This window comes from Sinocyclocheilus anshuiensis, unplaced genomic scaffold (genome assembly GCF_001515605.1).
Source record: "Sinocyclocheilus anshuiensis isolate Anshui unplaced genomic scaffold, SAMN03320099.WGS_v1.1 scaffold1759, whole genome shotgun sequence".
NCBI lineage: Eukaryota > Metazoa > Chordata > Actinopteri > Cypriniformes > Cyprinidae > Sinocyclocheilus > Sinocyclocheilus anshuiensis.
The window spans coordinates 8,060-29,801 of NW_015548294.1; the positions used below are offsets into that span (position 1 = coordinate 8,060).

The window sequence follows — 21,742 nt, forward strand, 5'->3', positions numbered from 1 at the left end:
ACCTAGTTGGTGAGATGCAATGCTATAATGTAAATAAACAATTTCCCCACCTTTTACTCTGACATTGAACTTATCATACTCGTTTGCTACATTAGTAGGGCCTTATGATTCCTCATGTTCTGCGTGCTCATTTTATTACCAGAAAATACACAACACAGAATTTGTGAAAAAAATATTATTCATTATTATTAATTTTAGATGTTTACATTTGGAAAAGCTGTGCTTCCTGCATAAACCTGCCCCTGTTGGATTGGCAGTAGCTTGTTGCCCTACACAGTTACCTTGTTTATTTTCTTAATTCAAGTTCCACACTTAATTCAAATATTGCACTCTGCAATATATATATATATATATAGTTCTATTTGTGTTTTAAATTTATTTATGATAAGTGAAGTGAAGTTTACTTTTAAGTGCACTGATGTCAGGCTCATTTTGGATAATAAGGTTTATTGTTAAATTGTTAAATACCCTGCCTCCATTACATATTTTTGTCACATCATTATAAGTGTTTGATCACCATTTGAGTTATCATTGCTAAAAATGTGTTTAGATATATATATAAAAATTATTAATATTTTTTTTTTTTTCCTGTTTATGTACATACTATATTCTAGCCTATACAGTACCAGTCAAAAGTTTGGACACACTGGAAGCGTGTGAAATACACAAGAATATCGGCATCAGACTTTTTTTACCCCCTAATATCGGTATTGGCCCCAAAAAACCCATATCAGTCGGGCTCTAATCTATGATAAATGTATGGATGTTTCAAAGACTGAGCTATAGGTTGTTAATGGCAGTATAACTTTCCTATAGCCATTTGGAAGAATCACTTGAAATTAATTGTTTGTATTAAACAATATCAGTTATTTGATAATTGTATAAGTTTAACTATCCTCTATATGTAATATCCTGCTTTTTTAAAGTATCAGACCTATGCCAATATCCTCATATTAATTATCCTATTACTGTCATAGTTATATGCCATAAGTTGAGGGTCTTGCTTTCTGTTTGTAATTCATGGTGCTCTTTTGGGTGTTTAAGCCTTAGAATGTTTTGCATTTTCACAGAAAGCATGAAACACGCAGTAATAATAATAATAATAATAATAGGAACATTCCAGAAAAAAAATAAAAAGGAACATTCCAGAGACGTAATGGTTTTTATACTGTACAAACTGTATTTTCTATTCCCTTACCGTAACCCTACCCTTAAACCTACCCCCCACACAAAACTTTATGCATTTTTAGGTTTTCAAAAACTTAACCAAAAATACAAAAACAAGGTCAAAATTTACTAGTATTACTTTCCTTGTGGGGACATTTGGTCCCCATAATATAGGGAATGCCAGGTACACACACACATGCAGTCCCTGTCAGTCAGGACATTTACATGCATGTTTGTGGGAAATTAAGGTGTACTCGTTACTGCAGGTACTAAAGATATAATGGTGATGTTGCATCTTTTTTATTTTTTTGAGTTTTTGAATCAATTAAGCTGTTTGAAATCCCAATTAACATTGTTCATAATTTTCACTTTTATTAAAGGACTTTCAGAGAACGATCCCCCAGTCCTGGCCAGAATCCCTCTACTCCCCAGTCCACAGACAGCCAACCAGCTCTGAGTGAATCCTCCAGTGTCCCCGTCATCATGGCAACCCCACCTAAGCGCAGACGCTGTGCCTACCTGGATTCCGATTCCACCCAATCTTTGCGTCGCTCAACACGCAATACATCTGGAGGGGATCGAGCGGCAGAGCCTGGGGGTGGAGGCAGCAGCAATGCCTCTCCTCAACCAAAGCGAAGGCCTGCTGAGGTGCAGGCACCACTACCCAAGTTCTTCCTCAACCTAGAGAAGAGTGAGTCACACTTTCTGTGTCCTGTTTTATTTATTTTAGCCAGAGACTCACAGCGCCTTCAAAACAATCCAACCGAGGTGCGTAGACCAAAAAAGTTTCCCAAAGAGTAAAATACTTGAAAAAAGCCCGCACACTCTCAAAAATCAAAAGTCACAAGCGAGATGAAAGCAGTGTAAGCAATTGAATGAAAAAAACATGGCAAACGTTTCGGTCACATGTTGACCATTTTCAATGCCAAGCTTAACAGTGTTGGAACTGGGAACATCTTGATTTAAGAAATCACATGATGATTTAGGAGATCACATGATCAAACCAGAACAAGCACTGATCCAAAAAAGAAAAAAAACAAAAAACATGGTTGAATATGCTAGATAAAAAAATAAATAAATAAATAAAACAACATATTAAATTACACAATATCAAGAAATAAAGAAAATAAAAAAAAACAATTAAAGAAAAATAATAAAGAAAAGAAAAAATGAAATGAAATAAAGAAAAAAGAAATGACCACAACATGGGTACGTTTAAAGCAATAGATAATATACATCAAATTGGGGAACAATGGTTGTCTGTTGGAGTTGACAAGAAAGTACAATTCATAAAAAACATGACAATTGAAGTTCTTCATTTAATCCCTTCGGATATACACAGTCTATATAATAGATCCACTTAGCTTCACATTGTAACAGTCTTTTGTTAGAATCACCACCTCTTCTTGAACTGGCTCTTAATACCAGAACATTTCATATCACTAAGCTTATTATGAAAGTAAATTGCTTACACTGCTTTAATTTCGCTTGTGACTTTTGATTTTTGAGAGTGTGTGGGCTTTTTTCAAGTATTTTACTCTTTGGGAAACTGTTTTATTTCTTAAAACTGTAACTGTATGCATAATTTTAAGTAGTTTCATTTAAATCTGTTTCGAATATACATTACGTACATAATTATTATGTAAGTCTATATTCTAATCATATTTTTTTCCTAGCACATTTTACCAATTCCAAACCACATCAATAATAACTACTAATAACTACTATTAATTTTGCATATAATGATTTATAAGTTGTATATGATTGTTAACCCCCAGGGGTCGACAAATGCACCGATGTGTTTTGTGTATTTTTTTCCTGATAACGCCGAAAAGAACTTGCATTACTCTGTCATTTTTGAGCATTACATCATTCAGATCTGTAAAGGGTCTACTTTTATTCATGAACACAATATCAATCTATATCTATAGAAAGCTTGAAGCGTCAACCGTAGGTCTCTGAGGAGCATTTTTGAAGCCCAAAGTGGGCGGAGCTGGCCATTGCCATCTTGGCCGCGCATCACTCCTGGATAATCAAAAATGGGCAAAGAGGTGGGACGTGGGTGGAGCTGAGCTACCTGGTTGCTGAAACCACGCCCGCCTAGTTTGGCAGTAGTGACAGCAGTGGCGATCCACCTGTCACTCAAGTGGCCATGCCCTTAATTACGCAGAACTTTAAGACTTAATATAATTTAAATGGATGAGTTATAAAAAAAAATCACTCCCCTCACAATTATCATGAAGAGCTAAATTAGCTATATAGACCAAACCACTTTTTGTACCAGGCTGTAAAAAAAAAATTTCTGCTGTAATGTTGGGCATTTTAACATGGGGGGGGGGTCTAAGGGACTGACTCTCTTTTGGAGCCAGTCTCTAGGACCATTCGATGAATTGCAGTTTAAGTTACTTCCATGTTAGTTTCAAGAGAGAGACCAGATGGTTGCCGCTTGGTCAGTACCAAATTAATTTGTCTTATCGTGCTTGATAGTGTGTTCATATAGTCTACTGTAATGCTATCCAAAGGATGCCAAGAAAAAAGTGCACAATTAACGTGTTAATTTTGACTAATATATACAAAGTTCTGGCATGAAACTCTAGATGGCGCAATCTGATAGATCTAACTCAGTATGACATAATGACATCATTATCACATGGCACAGCTGATTGGTTCTCTACTGTATCGGTAGCCAATGAGCTCGCTACTCAACATTTAAATACTTGGCAGTATTTGCTGTAGCAGTAGCAGTGCACTTCAGAAACGTCTGAAATCAACATCTAAGATAAATGAATGCTCTTTTAATCCATATCGCTGTGTGTACTGCGTGGTCTGCCTAATAGAATTCAAAAATGAACAACCATAAACAAGGTTAAAATAAATGTCATGTTAGCAGTTTGCATCGTATGGAGGAGTGAAATATTATGCATATTAGCAGCAGGATTTACTAGGGCTGTGTATCACCAGTAAAGTCACGATACGATACGTATCACGATACAGAGGCCACGGTACGATATGTATCATGATACAGGACTGCACTGAATTTCACCTCAGCAGAATTTAGAAAAACAGCTGTTTATTAAACACTGCATACTATAGTGCCATTTCTAACTATTGGCAGAGCAGGCAGTTGACCTCTGCATTAAGAAAGGCCTCCATAACTGTACCACAGTACAATATAGGTAATGGCATATGTTTCATGTTTACATTGTGCACTCCCAACCAGGTACAATATTCTGATTGTTTGCATCTTGTTTTTAAGCCCATAAATAATAATGTACTCGTTCTAATAAATTTATATTGTAATGTACTCATTCTAATATATTTAAAAAAATCACTTACATTGCTGGTAGGTTATCATTTCACAAATTAACACACTCTCTACGATTAAAAAAAAAAATAGAAGAGTTCTAAACTAACGCGCTGTCTTCACTGTATCTAACGCACACAAGGCTGATTTACTCGACGTGTCCGCAAGTTCGCTTAGGTGCGCGCAGCAGGACTTTCTGTGCAGCTCCACTTCCGAAGATGCACGAGTTCAAAGCGACTCTAGCCGAATGTGCACGTCTGTGCCAGCATTTGTGTGAAACAGAAGCAGTTTGATGTTAAGTTCAGTCACACACACGGCCAGCTGTATCGATGCTCGTATCGTCAAATCTCTGTGACGATACATCGTCGTATCGATATTTTGAACACAGCACTAGCATTTACGCATCTGTACAGCTGGAGCAAACCGAGTGTAGAGCATGTAATCGCTCTAAGGAAACGCCGATAGACATGAAAACAGGTTAAATAAAATAAGCATATTTGTGAATGCATGTAGTGTGAAGGCCACTATTGTTAAGCCTTTTGGTGTGGTAGCCCAGGCACACATAGCCCATAGGCCACTAGTCTCAAGCCGGTCAGCGTGGTAGCCCAGGCACACATAGATAGTAATACATGTGGTTCACATGGCTCTTCGGAGCAGCAGCAGTACATATGTCTTGTCGATAGATCTGCTTTGTGGGGGGTGTCTTGTTCTATTCCTGTCTGTCAATTAGGGCTGCACAATAAATCGCATGTGATTGTCATGCGCATCTCGTCAGTAAAACCGGTTCTGTGATTAGTAGTAAATCTCCATCACGTGCTTTCAGATGGAGCGGCATTTAATACACAGAGCCGTAGATCACTGACAAGCTACGCAATATCGCGTTCATAATCGCAGATGAATTGCATTCGATTATAAACGCGATATTGCGTAGCTTGTCAGCGAACTACGGCTCTATGTGTATCAAATGCGCTAGCAGATCTATTCCGCCAAGACCAAATACATTAACATTGTCATGAATATTACCATGAAAATCACTCCAAGAGTTGTCATGACAGAAATACAAAGTTCTGGCATGAAACTCTAGATGGCCAATAGATCTAACTCACTATGACATAATGACATCTTCAAATGGCACAGCTGATTGGTTCTCTCCTGTATCAGTAGCCAATGAGCTGGAGAGAGAGAGAGTTTCATTGGGCGTACGCGCCTGGCCATTTTCCATTTCAATGAAGGTATGAGACAAAAGTCTTTTGAAGATTGCAAGAAGAAGGTCTAGTCACAACAGTCATTCATGCTGCCTACAAAGTGCGATGACCAGGAAATACGTTGACCCTAATCAAATCAGGATGCTTGTTTCTAGGGCTGCCCCTAATAGTCGACTAACCGTCAGTCGACCATAGGGATGTAACGGTATGAAAATTTCATATCACGATTATAGTGACCAAATTTATGACGATTATTAATACTATCACAGTTTTGTTAAATTTAGATGAAAATGTTCAAAAAGAACTGATACACACACTGAAAACATTTCAATAAGTTTTATATTTGAAAATCAACAAACAACAAATACAATTAGCAGCTATATGCACTTTTTTTTAGCATAAACATTTGCACGCACGCGCAGCGTTGTCAAGGTAACATTTGGTCAGTCATTCCCTTCGCCAAGGGAGTTTCAAACGCTTATACGAGACAGTAATATCCTGCACCCTTCAAAGAACACACTTCAAGGGCTCTGCCCTTCGAAGGGAGTGTAGGGCATAGGGATGCTCACAAGAGACATAGGGCGAATTCCAAACAGAAGTATCACCGCAGAGGCGCGGACGCGCTCTCTCGTTTCATTCAAATGCAGCTTGCCGTCTTGCGTCTCAGTTTTTGATTGTATTGGAAATGAAATCCGAGGAATTTAGTATTAATACTACTATAATTTTGCTGTAGTGATCATACTGTCCTGTCCCCTTTTGCAGCGTCTTTCTTCTTGCAAGATCAGCAGACAGGGTGACCGTCCTCGATTAAATTGCCTTCAGGACTCTCGTTAAAGCCAAAATACGACCACCGATTTGGTCCTCTTAGATGGCTGAAAAATCTCCCGAGCGCTGTCACTGCCTTCCGCCATTTCGTCTTGTGCAAAAAAAAACAACAACAACATTGCATGCTGCTTTTGCGTCAGACTGATGCTGGCTGGACAGGATTTACTGCGAATTTTCAAAATCGCGATAATCAAATACGGTTTTGATGATAATTACATTTTAAACAATAATACTAACCGTCAGGGCATTTTATCGTGATTTATCGTGAAACCGGTAATCGTTCCATCCCTAGTCGACCAGAAGAGGCTTGGTCGACCAAAATTTTATTAGTCGCAGAAAAAAAATCCACATTTGCAAAGTCATGCAGTCCGTGACGCGGATAGATCGTTAATGACTGGTCTTTGTGGTAATATAGTAGGCTACATCGGGCAGGAAATCCAAACGCTCGCCTATCATTCATGAACCTCAAATATGGCTTATCATCTGAAATATGTAATTAGCAGCAATTTTACATGGACAAAATGTAGAGAAATGTGCGCTATAAGTGTGTGTGCGGAGTGTGGAAGCTAAACAGTAGCGCTCACTGCAGGACAGACAGAGGCGCCAGTGCGGTCACTTGCTCTTAAAATACTCATTTTACAGTCATTTTTGGTCATACAGATAAGAGTAATACATCTTTCAAATCTGTAAAGACTACGTTTATGTGTGTGCACCCAGAATAACAACAAAACATTGTGCTTTTGTAAAATAATAAAAACAAACAGGATGCGCTTTCTGCCGTCCCAGTCTCTGTGAACTTGAGCACGAAACTCTGTGTGCTTGCCTTACAGACATAAAAAATTTATCTATAGAGAGTGAAATGTCTACTTTCAAATGAACCAGTTCAAATGGAATACAAATATTCTTAGATTATGTAATACGTATGAAACCTGCATACAGGTGCATCCACTACTGCGGAGATGGCGAGTCAATGTAGCCGACTTCATCTATTAAACCGAGAACACAGAAGCACTAATTTATCAATAAGTTATTAAAATGTTAATGCAGCCTCCTTACCGTTTTTCCTTGACACATTCATAATTATTACTTCTGCCGGTGTGCTGTGGCAAGCTTTATGTGTGCGCTTGAGCGCTTATTTGGCTACGTAGGCAATTAAAGGCTCTTTATTATGATTTAAATGGTTTATTAATAAACGTGTGATTACTCGACTAATGCTTCAAATGAACGACTACAAGTCAACCAGAAAAACCATTAATCGAGGGCAGCCCTACTTCTATCTCATCCAATCATAATGCGTATTAAACATGTGTCCTTTTAAAGGAGACATATTATGCCCCTTTTTACAATATGTAATATAAGTCTCTGGTGTCCCCAGAATGTGTCTGTGAAGTTTCAGCTCAAAATACCCCACAGATTATTTATTATATCATTTTGAAAATGCCTAATTTGAGTGGCAGCAGAAACACGCTGTTTTTCGTGCCTGTCTCTTTAAATGCAAATGAGGTGCTGCTCCCCGCCCCCTTTTCCAGAATAGAGCTGCGCCATTACAGCTCGTACCTGCTAAAAAATGTCTCGGTTACGTATGTAACCTTGGTTCCCTGAATAGGGAACGAGATGCTACGATGACGTCATTGCTATGGGAACACCTCCGGTGTGACGAATGTCTGAAGCCCTTATACAACGGGGTCAACAAGTAAGTTTGGCATCGGGCCAAAAAAAATTTCGCCACTAGATGGCGGGCCAGGACATAGTCAAAGGATCATTTAAGAAATTAATTGATGAAAACTGCAACTAGAATTGCCTGTGACAGATGGTTACAGTGTCTTTTGTAACTGGTAGTGAGCTGTTACTCTGTGTTAAATCCTGTAGTAGGACAGTCATTAACAAAAAGGCACATTTGTGTGGCGATGTACGGCAGAGTATGTGAGCGGAGTAGAGCGGCAACAATTTCCCCTCCGCGCTCCGAGCATTTAATAATCACTCCGCTCTGGGTTCACCCTTTCCCGCTCCACTCCGTGCTCACTGATCTCTGAAACACCACTCTGCCTTCTCTCCGCGGCTAAAGTATTTCAGTATGTTTGAAATATCACAGTTCTGTTCATAACCTATATTAAAAAATAAAATAAGAGGAGAGCTTCAAAGAGGCTTATTGGAACACTAGTGTGCAAACTTTTTTCCTACCACATGACAAGCTAATAACATGGTTGTCCGCATTAAAAGGTATAATTGCTGCTGCGAGTCAAAACCACACTCCGACTTTTAAAAATCCGCTCCTCGCTCCAGTCAAAATCACACTGCTCCACTCCGCGCTCGGCTCCCACTCCGCTCCGCTCACATACTCTGATTGTGAGTAACTGTTGCTGTCATGACAGGTCTATTTCAGAACCAGCCGCTATCAAAATAATCTGGCTGCGGGCACGGGCCAGATATTATTGCTGGCGGGCCAGTTTTGGTTATCATGTAGTACCATAATTATAATTTACATACTTCATGATTTACAGTAGGTAGTCCACCAAAATGCCTATTACTGCCGTGAGGCCACAGTGTTAAATAAAGCCCAGTCACATGTAGTGGTCGACCGATATGGGTTTTTTGACAGCCAATGCTGATTCCGATATCTTGGAAAGCAGGGTGGCTGATGGCCAATATAATTTTATTTATTTTAAGCAAATTTTGTTTGTGATGAAAATAACTATGTTTTCGTCAGTTATTTTACACGGATCGATGCATTTCTTACAGATTTCTGCTCGGATATATCAGATATAGATGAAGTAGCACTGTAAGATTACATTTGTTTGAATGCATTATTGAGAGAGCGATTGCGTGTGAATAAGTGTTGTAGTACTTGTTTAAATCATGCTTTCAGCTGAAAATGTTCAGTATCTAGAAGGAACAAACAAATTCCTTGAGAACTATAACTTCCTGCTCATCTCCATTGCCGTCATCATAGCTTCACATTCTTTCTGATTTGAGTGATCCTTCGCTATCAAGCTAGCTAAACATGTTTAACATGTGAATTCTTGCTAAATATGCAGTTATATTACGGGCCGGTGGAGCGCTCTTGGAGCAAATGAAAACCACGACGCTCCGACTTAAAAAATCCGCTCCTCGCTCCATTTAAAATCACACCGCTCCACTCCGCGCTCCGCTCGCAGACTCCGATTGTGAGTAACTGTTGCTGTCATGACAGATCTATTTTAGAACCAGCCGCTATCAAAATAATCTAGCTGTGGGCGCAGGCCAGATATTATTGCTGGCGGGCCAGTTTTGGCCCACGGGCCGCCTGTTGCCGACCACTGCCTTATACCATCACGCCAATTTCATTGGCCAAATAGCGCTTAGCACCACCCCTCGCATACATCACGTACGCTATATCAGCGTGCTGTGCACTATTTCATCAGATTTCCACATGACAAAGGAAGCGCTATTGGATGTACGGAACGGCCAGCATCGCCGCATCTCGTTCCCTATTCAGGGAACCAAGGTTACATATGGCGCTTTTCCACTGCATGGTACGGCTCGGTACGGTTCACTTTTGGGGGGTTTTCCACTGGGTACAGTACCTGGTACCAGGTACTTTTTTTAGTACCACATTGGTTGGGGTTCCAAGTGAACCGTACCGTTACCAAAACGTGGCGTGTAAACTCTGCTGATCACGGATTGGCCGGAGAGAATCATCACAAACACAAAAGAACCGCTAGATTTAAATCAGCACAGCCAGCGAAGGACCGAATGCAACTGTTTTGAACGAGCGCACCTTTTTTTTAACAAACAAAAAGTTTTGTTGTCTGTTGCGGAAGTACAGACGTTCCTCTCGTTGATAGCAGAGGAGCGGATCCCGGAAGTACAGACGTTCCTCTCGTTGATAGCAGAGGAGTGGATCCAGAGAGAGCTTGATGGGGCGATGCGGAATGAAAAAGTTTTTTTTAGGAGTCGTGGTAGTAGAGGCGGCGCAACTATAACGACATGTGAATAATCCCGCCCACTCTAAAGCAGTACTGAACTGCAGTGGAAACGCAAACCGTGCCAAGCCGAACTGTGCCGTGCCGTGCCGTACTGAGCCATACTGAGCCGAGTCGTACCACGCAGTGGAAAAGCGCCAATACATAACCGAGACGTTCCCTTTCATAGGTTCACTTCAATGCTGCGATGACGTCATTGCTATGGGAACGCTGTACCATAACGCCTTACGTACCTCGGATAGCTGGAAGACCAGGGAAAGCGTCTGCTCAAACGGATAAGAACCAGGAGCCATCCTCACGTCCAGAATGTAGAATTTAATGAAGGTGCTAGGAGATGACCAACCTGCCACAGCACAGACATCATCCAACGAAGACCCCTTAAAGAGAGCCTAAGAAGCTACTGCTCTTGTAGAATGAGCACGCACCCCAAAGGCGAAGTCAAGCCATGCCCCTTGTAGGCCAGATAGATATCCTCTACTATCCAATGTAACATTCTCTGTTTGGTGAGCGCAGACCCTCTGCTCTTACCACCAAAACACACGAACAACTGGTCCGATCCACGCCACTGGACTGTGCGGTCGACATAGACCTTCAGTGCCCTCACCGGGCAGAGACTCGGGCTATCTGACCCCACATCAGCAGGGGAGAAAGCCTCCAAGATCACTTGCTGAAAACGAAACGGAGTCGAAGCGACCTTAGGAACATAATCAGGCCTGGGTTGTAGCAAGACTTTAACCAGCCCCGGGGCAAAGTCCATACACGAAGGGCTGATGGAAGCAGCCTGCAGATCCCCTACTCTCTTCAGGGAGGATAACGCCACCAGAAGAATCGTCTTAAGTGTCAACAGTTTCTCTGACACAGACTCCAATGGCTCAAATGGATGGCTTGGCAGGCCTTCCAAAACGATAGATAAGTCCCAAGAAGGGACTTGTGCAGGGCGGAAAGGCCTAAGCCGTCTCGAACCTTGCATGAAACGGGAGACCAGAGGATGACGACCAACTGAAACACCCCCCATGGGTACGTGCTCAGCAGATATGGCCGCCACATACACCTTAACCCTCTGGGCTCTGAGGTGATTTTGGGGCCCTTGAGATGTTTTGACATGCCCTGACATTTGTGCTTATTACAGCTACTTATAACATACGTTATATGTGTAATTCAATGTAGGTCAATGTGTAATTTATATATTTTTCGTATTCAGTGCAAACTGTGCTACAATAATATGTGAGCAAAATTTATCTACATGTTTGCATTTTTTAGAAAAAAAAAATGATGCGTGGTTAGTAAGTTTTGGGAAAAAAATGTAGCTGAAATAAGGCCATAAAACCCATACTGAATAGTTCTGAATAAGTCTTTTGAGTAATCAGTCTTTTGTAGGCTAGAATATTTACATCAAAATTATGTGAAAATCATTCTACTTACTCACAGAAAACAATTAAATTTTGTAATACATGTTTTGTGATAGACAAGCTTTATGCGAGGGAGTGACAATGGCCATGAATATTTAGTGATTCACACCTGAGAGACAAAGGGCTGTCTCCTAATGGCCTGTCAGTGAGTCATGTGACTGTAAGGCAGGTAAGAGAGAATATGAGGAGATTGAAAAAAGTTTTTTTTTTTTTTATTATTATTTGCATTTTATTTACAACACAGTATAATCAAAACATACACAATGAAGGTCAAATACACATTATTGTTAACACTGGTCTAACCACAGAGATGTGAACAGACTTTGAGTCATTCCCTGAAAACAGATTCTGTTCAAAAAGTGAAACAAGTAAACCATACCTGATATTTAAGTGTTTGCTGCTGCTTTCCATGGATTCAAGAACAAAAACAAAACAAAACAACATCACCAGTCAAGGAGCTTGTTTTACCATAGAATATCAGTGTAGTTGAACATCTGATGTTGGTACAGGGCTCTCAGAGGAAAACAGTTTGAAGAGACTCAAGTGAAAGTCAGCAGGATTCATCTGTGGTGTTACCTGTGGTGATCACAAAAAAGCAAACAACCATAAAAAAAACATTTGTGAGCATGTTAATATCAGGAGCATCTGTATATATAGATTTTGTAGTCATAGACTCACGCATGCTTTGTGCTATTGTAAAAAAGGACATTTTATATTAGAGAAACTAATTATTATTGTTTAACAGTTATAAAAATCTATTTGTGAACAGAGTATTAATAATCTAGTCTAAACATTCTTAGACTCGTAGCATTCATCATGTTACAGTGTACACTCATATTACTTTTATATAGGCTATTGTTTTATGTTATATAGAGCATTAAAACATAATCACGCCATAAGAAATTTTAATACAATGAATTGTCTATCATATTCAAAATGTTTCATTCATTTCAAAGGGGCTTCAAGGGGAGCATTGGATCAGCGTTCTCGTCGCGCTCCGTCAACTCCGACCTGGTTTCTAGCCAGGACCCGAAGTTGCAATGATCCAACCAGCAGACCGAATTCCAGTATTGAATCCCGGTCACGTGCCACAATCATCAGCAGATCCCGACGAGCCAGTGTGCAGTGACTTTCAAGCCATTGGACCGGCACTTAGAGTTTTACAACTTACCGTCGAGGGTCTATCTGCAGCCAAACAAACACTCATCAGCGCCATAGCCCACCGTCACAGTGTTGATGTTATCTGTCTGCAGGAGACACACGTAGCAGACCAGTCAGCAGGGCGCTACACCATTGGAGGATTTGACCTTATCTCGTCAACACCAGATGCCAGATTCGGCCGGGCAACATATGTTCACAGTGATGTTGCTGATGCCTCCCCAGTCTCTTCATCACACTTCTGTGACATCGTCCAGGTTGGAGAGTTCAGAGTCGCCAATGTCTACAAACCTCCCAGTCAGCACTGGCAGCAAGGTGTGCTTCCAGCTCTTGTACATCCTGCGGCATACGTGGGCGACTTTAACAGCCATCACCCTGAGTGGGGCTATTCAGAACCTGACGAGGATGGAGAGGCCTTGGTGGAATAAGCATCCAACAGTGATCTCGCTCTGACCCATGATGCCAAGCAATGTGGTACATTCCATTTGGCAAGATGGCAAAAGGACTACTCACTGGACTTGTGTTGGATCACATCGATCGGTGACCACCCCCAGCCAGCTAGCCAGACGGTGTTGGGAGACTTCCCTCATAGTCAACACAGACCTTTGCTCACCCCCATAGGACTCCAATTGCCGATCATCCACGGCTCATACAAGAAGCACTGGAACTTCCGTAAAGCCGACTGGGAGAGGAGTGTTGTAACCATCCCTTCTCACTGCATCCCAATCGAGGAGGCTTACCAACACTTCCAAGGAGCAATTTTCAGTGCTGCTACTTCAGCCATCCCCCGTGGCTGTAGGCCAGTCTACACACCGTGCTTGGATGTCGAATGCCAAGCTCTCCTTGAGAAGTACGAAGGGTCTGGAAACCCCGACATTGCCGACCACCTAATTGAATTCCTGGATGCTGCCAGACGTAGCCGATGGGAAGAATCAGTGGAAAAACTCAACTTCACCCACTCCAGTCGGAAGAGTTGCAGCCTGATTCATCGACTGGGTGCCTCCCAACGACCACCAGGACAGTCTAAACCAGCCATCAGTCCAAACGCCGTTGCCAGCCACCTTCTCCAGGTGGCAAAAGCACCACTGTCGAAACCACACCGTCAATCTGTGCGCAACGAGTGGCAGCAGTATTGTCGCTTGAAGACAGTCGGACTGGAGGGAGACTGCCCGGAGGAATTCACAGAGTTAGAACTGGAGGCGGTGCTCTGTACGGTGAAAGATATGACAACATCCTGCCAGAATTTCTTAAACATCTTGGACCCAAGGCTAAATCATGGCTCCCCCAGTTCTACACGCTTGACAATTCGAGAAAAAAAGATGCCATGAGCCTGGCGCCAGGCAAAAGTCATCGCCATCCCGAAACCCGGCAAGGACCCAAATCTCGCAGCTAGCTACCACCCAATATCCTTGCTACCCGTGTGTTTCAAGATACTCGAATGCTTGATCCATTTACATTTACATTTAGTCATTTAGCAGACGCTTTTATCCAAAGCGACTTACAATTGGGGGATACATAAAGCACATCTTGGACCCAAGGCTAAATCATGGCTCGCTTCGTTCTACACGCGGATAATTCGAGAAAAAAAGATGCCTTTTTTTAATCTTTTTTTCTCTAATTATCCGCGTGTAGAACGAAGCGAGCCATGATTTAGCCTTGGGTCCAAGATGTTTAAGAAATTCTGGCAGGATGTTGTCATACGAGCCTGGCGCCAGGCAAAAGTCATCGCCATCCCGAAACTCGGCAAGGACCCAAATCTCGCGGCTAGCTACCGCCCAATATCCTTGCTACTCGTGTGCTTCAAGATACTCGAACACTTGATCCTTCACCGAATCAGCCCAGTCTTGGAGAAAACCATCACAGATGAGCAGGCAGGGTTCAGGCAAGGACGTAGCACTGGTGACCAAGTCCTTGCCCTGACGACATACATTGAAAACGGATTCCAGAAAAATCTGAAAACTGGGACCTTCTTCCTTGACCTAACTGCGGCTTATGACACAGTCTGGCATGCTGGTCTCCTGTTGAGACTATCCAAAGTTTTACCGCCTTGGGTAGTGGAGGCTATAGAACTCTTCCTCCATTTTCGACAGGTCTGTCCTGTCTCCAAGTCTCTTCAACATCTATATTAATGATCTTCCAGCAACACAGTCCCGCAAATTCATCTATGCCGATGATATCTGCATTGGGACCCAAAATCGGACATTTAACGAGGTCGAGTACGTACTGAACAAGGACATGGATCTGATGGTGGACTTACTCAGTAGGTGGCGACTCCAACCCAGTGCAACGAAGACGGTATCTAGTATCTTCCATCTCCACAATGCTCAAGCCAAACGGGAGCTCAGTATCTTCCTCAAGGGCCATCAGATTAAACATGACCCAAATCCCACGTACCTCGGCGTTACCCTGGACCTTTCATTAACATATCATGATCATTTGAACAAGACAGCAACTAAAATGAGCTCTCGAAATAATCTACTCAGTAAACTGGCCGGCACAAGCTGGGGTGCAAGGGCCCAGACACTAAAGACCACTGCACTTGCTCTGTGTTATTCAACAGCAGAGTACTGTGCACCAGTCTGGTCCAGATCATCCCACACCAAGCTAGTAGACGTTCAGTTAAACACGTCTATGCGCACAATCACTGGAACTCTACGTTCTACTCCTCTTCCATGGCTGCCTGTTCTCAGCAACATACCACCACCACATCTCCGACGACAGGAGGCCACTGCCAAGCTGCTGACTAAAGTCCAAGCGAATGACAAGTTGCCACTCAATACGGACATTACACTGCATCCAGCAGCCCGCCTGTCATCAAGAAAACCTGTCTGGCTGGACCCGCCACCAGAGGATATGACAGCCAATTCGGCATGGAGCGATGAGTGGGCAGCAACTGATGTTGTGAACCACTCCCTCGTAGACACGCAATGCAAACGCTAAGAAGAAGAAGACTTAATTTCAAACATTTTAGTCAGGAATTATAGTTTGGGAAAAAGCCAACTAGTAAATGCATTCAAGTTTATGTCACAATAACACGTGAACTAATGCAAAAAAGAAACATTACTTACTCATCAGATCGATCTCCTCCGCTGGATGAAGTCTTGTTCTTCTTATTATTATAGAAGTTATTCCTCTCAGCGCATCTGCTTCTGAGGTAAATTCTGGCTTATTTCTCTCAGCGCGTCTTCCAGAAACGAACCGTAGCCGCGATGAACTCGATTATCCTCACGCTTTGTTTACGTTGGGCATTTACATGTGCGCGCATCTCACATGGATATTTACATATGAAGGGCGCAAGCCGCTTGTGGGCGGGATCACATTAGAGATAATGAGTTTAGACTGGAAAGACTGAACATCTTGTTGGTTTTATATGGATTACTGTATCACAGAATATTTGTTTTCGATAAGACTTCATTTAAAGGGGTCATATGATGTTGCTAAAAAGAACACTGTTTTGTGTATTTGGTGTAATGAAATGTGTTCATGCGGTTTAAGGTTAAAAAAACACATTATTTTCCACATACTGTACATTATTGTTTCTCCTCTATGCCCCGCCTTTCTGAAACTCGTCGATTTTTACAAACTCAGACTCATCGGTCTGAAAAGCGAGGTGTAGTCTGATTGGCCAGCGAGTACTGTGCACCAGTCTGGTCCAGATCATCCCACACCAAGCTAGTAGACAACAACAATACTACAGCAAGAATAAAAGTTACGCCTTCTTTCTTTGCGTGAACATTTGGGGCGGCGTTATGCAAATCTTCCCAGATAGTGACATAGGTATGTGGGGGCATGTTAGAACGAGCCATTTTAGGTAGGTGTGGCTGACTCTTAACTTTTACAAAGAATATCTCTTTTGATTTGAGACTTTAGTCTTTGTAACTTTACAGATCTTCTTTATGTACCAAGAGCTTGTAACACTCCAAAGAGAAAGGAAAAATTTAAATCGCATCATATGACCCCTTTAAAAAAAGACACTTCAAGCTTTCAGTATTCGCTGCGTTTCAGTTCATTTTAGTGACACGTTTCAGATGGATATTCGCGAAGACAGAGAACGCACCCTGTATGTTTTCTTTATTTTACAAAAGCACAAAGTTTTGTTGTTATTGTGAGTTTACACAAATAAAAGTAGACACTTAACAGTTTTGAATGATAACACTTATTTGTGTGACCAAAATCAACAGAGTATTTTTAGTGTCTTTTGCACTGATCTTAAAAAAAGTGAGCTGGTCGTGCCGGCATGACCGTCGACCCCAGGGAGTTTAAGAGTGGCAGGAGTCACCCCTTCAGAAAAACGACTCTGAAGAAACTCCAGCACTCATGCTATAGGGCAATGGACTGGGTCCAGATTGCGATTGCAGACTGCCATATGTGATCCTGGACCACAAAACTAGTCATAAGGGTCAATGTTTTGAAATTGAGAGTTATACACCATCTCAAAGCAGAATAAATAAAATTTCCATTGATGTATGGTTTGTTATGATAGGACAATATTTGCCCGCAATCCTAGGCTAGGTCTCGATGTGCCAATGCCTGATCCTGGGATTGAGCTAATACTAGCCAATCGTCCAGGGAGTTAAAAATTCGGACGCCCTGGAGCTGCAACGGGGCCAGAGCTGCGACCATACATTTTGTGAACGTTCGAGGAGTCTCAGAGCCAGTCCGAACGGAAGAACACAAAATTGGTAAGCTTTGCCCTGGAAAGCAAACCTGAGGAACTTCCTGTGTCTCTGGATGTGAAAGTATGCATTCTTTAGATCGATGTTTACAAACCAGTCTCCTGGTTGGATATGAGACAAAATGGACCTCATCGTTAGCATCTTGAATTTGCTCACCCTGAGTGCAAGATTGAAACGACCAAAATCCAAAGTCCAAAATCGGACATAAACTGCCATTCTTTTTGGGCACAACAAAATACTGGCTGTAAAAGCCTGACTGTCTGAGCAGGTGTTATTTCTTCTATAGCCCCTTTCTCCAAGAGTAACACGATCTCCTGACTGAAAACCGAGGCCCAAAACCCACTGCGAGACTTCGGGCAAGCAGCTCCACGCGGCCCAATAGTCTGCCAGAGGCTTTAGTTGTTCTACGTTTGGCAATGGCTGAACTGCAGGTGCCAAAACATCTCCTGATTGCAGAGACCCGCTGGTGTCTGCCAAAACAGGTAGCACATGTGGGGTTACCGCATTTGACGAAGTCATCACCTGAGTTCCTTGCACAGGGCCCCGAAGCACCTGAGTGGCGGGGACCTCTGTAAAAGGAAGACATCCAAACGCTCGATCGGGCCAGCCCGCCACCTTTTCGAAAGTGGGGGCTTTTGCGGCCGTCATCACGCACGCATGACCCTAGGTCTTTCTCTTGTACTCTGAAGGCCGAAAGGCACAGACTGTCTGAGGATGTGCTCGTTGTGAAGACTCAATCTAAAACTGCCTGAGGCGCAATATGCGGCGGCCACGATGAGAGAGGCGAATACACTTGTGCGGTTCGTCCAAACTCTTCAAAGGAGGGCCTGGCCTCCGAAGACGAGCGGGGAAATCAGGAACTACTACTAGGAGCCTGAGAAAGAAAAAAAGGCTGTCGAACTCGGGTCTATCCATTTGCGTTGGCGTGGGCGAGCCGGTGGACGAGACCTAGGACCCCAATCCTTATGAGGGGGTGCCATAGGCGAAGGCTCGCATCGCTGGACCTCACGAGGGCGCTGTGAAGAGGACAAGCGCGAACGAACCAGCGTTGGTTGACGCTCAGTCTCCCTGGACCTGCACGGGATGAGCTGGAGAAAGGTGGCAGACTGATGTTTCGCTGCACAAAACTTTTCCACGAAGGTAGTAACCAAATCCCCGATCAGGCCGTCATTAGAAATGGAGGCATCCAGAAGAAAAGTCCTATCTTTCTCTTTTATGTCAGTGAGAGTGAGCCAAAGGTGGCGCTCAACTGACACCACACCAACTGACATGGACCTGCCCACTGCTCGAGTTGTATGGTTTGGTTGCTCTAAGCGCCAAGTCCGTAGCTCGTCTGAGCTCTTTAACCGCCTCGGGTGTCAGGCCTTCTCCCTCATCCAGCTCCTTAAGTACGTCGGCTTGATAAGCCTGAAGTACACCCATGGAATGAAGTGTAGCCGCGGCCATGTAAGATTTTCTGACTAAAGCAGAAGTAACTCTACATGGCTTGGACGGCAATAGGGGGCGAGACTTCCAGACTTCCAAGCGAGATTTGGGGCTAAATTTGGCGCGAGATGTGCCGCAAGAGTCTCTTCAAGGGCCGGCATCGTCGCATAACCGTGTTCCGTCATTTTAGAAATAGTAGCGAAATCAGCGGCAGCTGGATTAGAAATCCGTGCCGAGAACGGTTGTCTCCAAGACCTCAAAACCTCTTGGTGGAGGTCTTGGAAGAAGGGGAGAGGCCTATGGGGCTGGGATGGAGTGTGGCTGGTTAAAAATCGGTCGTCCAGTTTTGACTGGGCATAATTTTGCGCCGGCTCGCTGTCCCAATCTAACCCGAGCTTGTCTACAGCGCGCGTAACAACATCTAACAGCTCACTGTAAGATGGGGAAGTACGTTTCTCTTGTCCACTTGGAGGGAGAGAACTGCACAAATCACAGACTAAATCCTCAGAATCGGAGGACGCTGTAGACAGCACGTCTTCGTCATACGGCCCACAACCAAAAGAAATCGAATCACGAGCTTCAGAGGTAGGCCGCAACTCATTGTTGACAAAGACAACCGGGTCTATGTAGCGCTCTTCAAGCACTTGAACGCAGCCCGGAGAGTGCGAGAAGAAAGGAGAAATTTCCGTCGTCTCGCCCTTCATAAGCTCCGGTTCGCACGCGTCACCCCAAGCGACCATCTCGTGCGGCACCTCGGCAACCGCAAAAACGGAATGGCGGGGGTTAGACGCTAGGCCTCCCTTCTTAGTGAAGGCCACGAACCTCAAGCGTAATACTTCACAGTGTTGACAATCAGATAGGCCGTTAAGCGCCGCCTGAGCATGTTTAAAGCCCAAACATAGCATGCACCTGTCGTGAGTGTCTCCTCCTGCAATGAACCTCTCGCACGGCTCAATGCATCTCCTGTTGCTCATCGTGTCCGCTGAAGAGGAGTAAACTGCTCTTAATGAAAATAGCTGAGAACATGATGAAAAGAACGCTTTCTTTCGGGCAACAGATGATCCACTTCCTGAAGGAAATGAAATCTGATGAAATGGCACGTAGCACGCTGATATAGCGTACATGATGTAAGCGAGGGGCAGTGCTAAGCGCTATTTGGCCAATGAAATTGGCGTGATGGTATAAGAGCTCCAGACATTCGTCACACCGGAGGTGTTCCCATAGCGATGATGCCATTGCAGCATTGAAGTGAACCTATGAAAGGGAACATCTGTTTTGGTTCTGATTATCATGTTTATCGTGCTGAAATCATGCGTTTTAAACAATATTAGTTTAAACTTCTGATATACGGTTTTCTGAGTGCACATGTACAGAAAGCGGCTGTCACAGCATGTGAGAACTGAATAAGTTCTCATTCACACACAAGTTTACGTTAAAAACAAACGAGTTACAAAAACATTCGGTTATGTCTGTGAAGGTAAACAGCTGGGAAATAAATTGCATGTTTATTTTATATCTGTGTGGCAGCAGCAATATACAGTAAATAAATCAATAATTTCACTGCTCTCTTGTCTCCTCTGAGGCTGGGACTCTAAATAGCGTTCTGTGCTCGTCTGTGCAGCCAAAGACAGAACAGTTAGCATGTTTTGCTCAAACTTTCACCATGGCATTAGAGCTGGTACACTGTTGTCACTTGCGAAATCAAAATGATGGCGCCGTGGGTGAAAACTTACAGGTTAAGGGGAAGTAATATTATAATGAGATCCCTTTGCAACGTCACTAGGGGAGCAAAATCAGACAAGCTCGTTTTTCAGACACTTGCAGAAAAAGGCTTACCAAAACAAAGTTACTGGGTTAATCTTTGTCATGTTTCCTTGGTTGGTAGATGCACCAGAGACCTTAAAACCTGGAAAAGTCAGATTTTCACCTTTAAGGATATGTCACCTTTAAGGTAAACAACAATGTCCAATAGATGCATTTCTAAGTACTGTATTTAATGCAAAATTATTTTCTAAGAAGCTAGGATGTAAAAGAAGCCAAAATAACATTTTCGGTCTCACACTTGTCTGAACACACACAGTCACATTTCCTGTTGGTTTTTTTGAAGTACATTGAAGTAACTCAAGCATACTAATGAAGCATTTAGACAGTTAAAACAACACGCTTTTGTAAAGTTAAGCAAATAATACCTATAATAATAAATTTTCCCTCACAAGTAATATGGTGCTGACTACAAATGCAGTTAAAGTTAAAGGGGTCATATGATGTTGCTAAAAAGAACATTATTTTGTGTATTTGGTGTAATGAAATGTGTTTATGCTGTTTAAGGTTAAAAAAACACATAATTTTCCACATACTGTACATTATTGTTTCTCCTCTATGCCCCGCCTTTCTGAAACGCGTCAATTTTTACAAAGCTCATCGGTCTGAAAAGCGAGGTGTGCTCTGATTGGCCAGCTATTCAGTGCGTTGTGATTGGCCAAATACCTCAAGCGTGTGACAGAAATGTTACGCCCCTTACCATACTGTGAGCGACGAGAAAAAAACATTAAAAAACCCATTATAAACGAGGCATTTGTTGCATCCAGTGGGGACATAATTATGGATTATA

At 42.7% G+C, this 21,742-nt stretch overlaps 1 protein-coding gene across 1 annotated transcript in view; it reads left to right on the plus strand.

Annotated features, from left to right (window-relative positions):
- Window positions 1-1,547: 1,547 nt before the first annotated feature.
- The window catches only part of LOC107655940 (male-specific lethal 3 homolog), a gene marked incomplete at its 5' end in the record, with an annotated part of 152,236 nt that continues 132,041 nt past the window's right edge, over window positions 1,548-21,742 (plus strand). The window contains one exon of the mRNA XM_016443574.1: window positions 1,548-1,858. Coding sequence (XP_016299060.1) covers window positions 1,548-1,858 — 311 coding nt within the window. The remainder of the gene's footprint in view (window positions 1,859-21,742) is intronic.